This window comes from Sinocyclocheilus rhinocerous, unplaced genomic scaffold (assembly GCF_001515625.1).
Source record: "Sinocyclocheilus rhinocerous isolate Xijiao unplaced genomic scaffold, SAMN03320098_v1.1 scaffold3808, whole genome shotgun sequence".
NCBI classification, from domain to species: domain Eukaryota; kingdom Metazoa; phylum Chordata; class Actinopteri; order Cypriniformes; family Cyprinidae; genus Sinocyclocheilus; species Sinocyclocheilus rhinocerous.
The window spans coordinates 48,359-53,037 of NW_015661389.1; the positions used below are offsets into that span (position 1 = coordinate 48,359).

Here is a 4,679-nt window from a genome sequence, read left to right on the forward strand (position 1 = left end):
GCATTTGTCGGCGATTTTGCAAAACCTGTCGGCGAGTGAAAAATCGGGCTAAAACCGTGCAGTGTGAACTCGGCATTAAGAGTGTCTTTAATCTGCGAAACGCAATTCCTACCCAACACAGTGTCCTTGGGCAGGGAGATGGTAGCACTAGACTCAGCCTCGGACTCCATGGTTTGCTCCATAATGTTTTCCCTGTGCAGGAAAAGACAAAAGCCGCTGTGAGTCTGGAAGAGGTGCATGATGGGAGCTGAAGATGGAGTCCCAAAAGAGCTAAACGCTCACCCAGACTGTTCCAGATCCGTGGCCACCAGTATATTCTTCTCCTCCTCGGCCGATGACGTCTGATCCGCTGTGTCGGGGGTCGTGACCACCACCACCTCCTCCATGTGGACGTTCACCTCAGAGGATGATGCCATGAGGTCATCAGCACCTGACAGCTGTCAATCAGCATCTGATGGGTGTGGAAAGGAAGTTGAATTTTAAATGAGGTTTTATTTACTCACTGCTGTTAAGTTTATTCAGATCTATTCTGACAAATAAGAGTACTGTATTGGTACCACAGTTATGAAAAATGACCATATGAACAGCTTAAAGGGGTCATATGATGCTATTTTAAAGATCATTATTTTGTGTATTTGGTGTAACAGAATATGCTGACATGGTTTAATGTTCAAAAAACACATTATTTTTCAAATACTGTACATTATTGTAGTTCCTCTATGCCCCCCCTCTCTCAAACGCTTCGTTTTCTACAAAGCTTATCTATGCACAATCAGCTTGTAACACTCCAAAGAGAAAGGAAAACTTGAAATCGCATCATATGACCCCTTTAATGCTTGAATAGCTCTGCATCCAACCACACAAATATGGAAAATACTGTAGCTTCTGATCACACACTGCAAAAAGTGATGCTCTTCCTCAGTATTGGTTCTTATTTTCCAGTCCAAATTTCTAAAGATTCTTAAATCAAGATACATTTACTCGAGAAGCAAAATGACAAACTAAGAAGCATTGGTTTCTGAGAAATTGGTCAAAATTAAATGAGTTTTTGATTAAAACAAGAACAGATATCTGCCAATGGGCCAAAAGACAAACAAACAAATTAATTCAAAGAGAAAACAGGTTTTCATACCCCACCGGAAGATATTTGTATTGGTACCACGCTAAAATTATGAATCAGATGGCTTTACCTCATATTTTTTGATATATATCATGGTACTAAACGTTAACTACAGTCATAAGCCTTTGTATTCAAAAGACCTCTATAAATACTATGGTAAATGTCCAATAGCATTACACATTTTGTAAGTGCAAACAGTAATTGCATTCATTAATAATGATTAATTATAGTAAGCATGTTCGCAGTCTTCAACTCACAGATTATCAGTGTTTTGAGGTTTATCGCTGAATGTTTGCGCTTTGCCCAAATTGACCGAATTAAATACAAAAAAGTAGCGGTAGATATGTGCGTACGGGGGAAAAAAAATCGCAATTCAAATAACATGCAGAAAAACAGAGTATAAATCGAATCTTTACCCGCAAGCGTTTGAACGCGTGTTTAGGAAGCGCTGTGCAGACGGACTCTACCGCGCATGCGCTGGCGTCGTGACGTCACGGGCGCGTCAAACAATAGAAATCGAAGTGGGTAGATGCATAAAAGATAATGATAAAATGGGCGGACTAAATAACCTTTTTTTTTTTTTTTTAGTTCATATCTCTATTTTATTTTACAGCTATTAAACTTTAATTCATTGTCCAGCGCTGAAGATGCACAGATACTTTTCTTTCTATAGGTAGATTTCAATGTCGCATAACAGAGGATTTGGGCTTTCTGAGCCTCCTTGTGGAAAGTTCACAACAAGCTGGTTTCATAGTTAACAGTAAGTAGCTAGCCTACACAAAGTATACGAAGGAATAAAATTAAATTCACATCAAAAAAGTTGGACTGAATTTTAATTTGCATATTAGTCTAACTGTTTTAATGCATTCAGCATTTATTTATTTTACTCTTCACTTTTCTCATATACATTTATGCGGTTCACAGATGCTTTTATCCAAAGCACCTTACATTGCATTCAACACACACACACACGTAGAGACAGACGGACAGACACACACACACACACACAGAGGCAGACAGACAGACAGACACGCACACACACGCACGCACGCACACACACACACACACACACAGACAGACAGACAGACACACACACACACAGACAGACAGACAGACACACACACACACACACAAACAGACACACACGCACGCACACACACACACACACACACAGACAGACAGACAGACACACAGAGGCAGGCAGGCAGACAGACAGACAGACACACACACACACACACACACACAGACAGACAGACAGAGACACACACACAAACACAGAGGCAGACAGATAGACAGACAGACACACACACACACAAACAGACAGACAGACACGCACGCACGCACACATACACACACACACACACAGAGGCAGACAGACACACACACACACAGACAGACAGACAGACAGACAGACAGACAGACAGACAGACAGACAGACAGACAGACAGACAGACAGACAGACAGACAGACAGACAGACAGACAGACAGACAGACAGACAGACAGACAGACAGACAGACAGACAGACAGACAGACAGACAGACAGACAGACAGACAGACAGACAGACAGACAGACAGACAGACAGACAGACAGACAGACAGACAGACAGACAGACAGACAGACAGACAGACAGACAGACAGACAGACAGACAGACAGACAGACAGACAGACAGACAGACAGACAGACAGACAGACAGACAGACAGACAGACAGACAGACAGACACACACACACACAAACAGACAGACAGACACGCACGCACAGACAGACATATGATGGCGATGTGTATTCAAAAGAACAGTTTGGAGTATTTTGTTCGGTTTATTATGTTTTATTTCTGAATAAAGCAAAATATATATCTATATAATACTGATAATGAAACATGTACAAACATGTTTGAAATTAAAAGAAAAATAATATGAAGATACACTCCAGTTGAGCATATTAGCCTAGACTGAATTCTCTTCAATCATCACAGATTATTGGGAGGCAACAGAAATGAGCCCAAAATGGATCCCGTCTCAAGAAATGTCATTTATTTGTGGAGTAGTGTAGGGAAGTTTGAGGATTTGTCACAGCGCTGGGAATCTTGATAAGGTGTGCAGTTGCTGTCAGTGTTGGGAGAAAATAACAATCATAAACATGATGTTTATTCTCTGCTTCCGGTAGCTGCGTGTGCTTTCCAGGTTTGGTCTTTCTTGACACAGTCAATCTGCATAAAGAGACAGAAATTCATTAATGAGCATGTGTGAAAGAAAATATTTAGAATATTTTAAGACAAAACCAAATGATCAATTGAAATGTTTGGTACAGTGCGAAACTACAGTTTAAAGTTACAGGTTATCTGGTAAACATTGATCTTCATGTCAATATTTTAATGGTTTTATTGCCATATCAAAACATTGATATATAAGACATAACATGATAGTGCACTTTTCATTTACAGGCTATAAGACCAATAAGGGTTGGGTTTTGCTATAGGTTAAAGTCAGTTTATTTTACCTTTTTATCAGCACATGTGGACACTTTAACCAATGAAATTAATAACAACCAAATGAAGCACAGTGTGGGCGAACAGAAAGTCAGCAAAGGCTCTTTCTGGTGAGATGGACAAGAACTTGCCTTTATTCTGAGGATTAATCTGGATTCTCAGACACACTGAAGAAAACATGGAGATATCATTAAATGCAATAAAAAAAGTACTTACTTGCATATGAATATTTTAAGTAATAACAACAAAAAAACAAACAAGCTATCCCCTAATGTCAACGCTGTAACTATTTATTGTGCACATCAACAAATAACGCACAAGAAGTGGAGATGGAGTCATGTCATTGAAAATAAATAAAATGGAATAAATAGAAGGGCAAATAAGTAAAATGCATGGTAATAATTTCTAAATAATGGTAAAAACACAAAAATAAACAAACCATCACGTTTAATCAACACTGGGTAGCTATTTATGTGCACATAAACAAATAACGAGAGAAAGAAGAAAAAAAAAGAATAAATCAATTAGGCATACCTGCAAGAATAAACGACCCAACGCACGATATGAAACCAGACAGAAAGCTGTTGAACGGAAACGTGCCGACTAATAAACAATAGAGAAACTGCAGCGCTCCAGTCATCATAACATACAGGAGATACGCGTCTATCACTTTCAGTTTGTTCGGCGTGCTGGACGCATATTCCTCCAGAAACCTGGAAATGACAGAAATCACTGAATTATTAGACATTTTCACATCGATTTAAAAGCCAAACAACACCGAAACGTGTGCGTAAATAACGGTTTCCAGTGAGGCACAGAGTGTTCTTCCTCCAGGGGGCGCTAGATGGCTCAAAATTCCGAACTCTCCTTTGAAAAGTATTTAAATATAGGCCATTTCATTACTTAAATATAATTTAAATAGGGGGTTGTCCTATTGGAACAATGTGCACCGTAAGAAGCAAATTCGTTAACTTTTAATATGCAAAGGTTGCTATCTGACCATTTTTTTAAATGCCTCATCCAATAATTAGAAATGACAATGTCCAAGCGGTGAGAATTAACATCACGTG

General features: G+C 39.2%; 2 protein-coding genes across 3 annotated transcripts in view; both read right to left on the reverse strand.

Moving 5' to 3' along the window:
• The window catches only part of LOC107726312 (glucocorticoid modulatory element-binding protein 2-like), a 10,199-nt gene extending 8,577 nt beyond the window's left edge, over window positions 1-1,622 (reverse strand). Inside the window, exons 1-3 of one of the 2 annotated variants that reach the window (XM_016535853.1) lie at window positions 1,537-1,622; window positions 283-451; window positions 113-192 (exon numbers count right to left, since the gene is read on the reverse strand). In XM_016535853.1, coding sequence (XP_016391339.1) covers window positions 113-192; window positions 283-416 — 214 coding nt within the window. In that variant the 5' untranslated portion in view covers window positions 417-451; window positions 1,537-1,622. Of the gene's footprint in view, window positions 1-112; window positions 193-282; window positions 452-1,377 lie in introns of both variants that reach the window. The other variant, XM_016535855.1, reaches the window with a different exon arrangement.
• A 1,321-nt stretch (window positions 1,623-2,943) lies between these two features.
• Window positions 2,944-4,404, reverse strand: LOC107726313 (dolichyl-diphosphooligosaccharide--protein glycosyltransferase subunit DAD1-like). Its single transcript, XM_016535856.1, has 3 exons — window positions 4,144-4,404; window positions 3,741-3,776; window positions 2,944-3,330 (listed from the first exon to the last, which is right to left on the reverse strand). The coding sequence occupies exons 1-3, from the start codon at window positions 4,355-4,357 to the stop codon at window positions 3,326-3,328; spliced, it is 255 nt and encodes an 84-aa protein (XP_016391342.1). The 5' UTR covers window positions 4,358-4,404; the 3' UTR covers window positions 2,944-3,325.
• Between the last annotated feature and the right edge of the window lie 275 nt (window positions 4,405-4,679).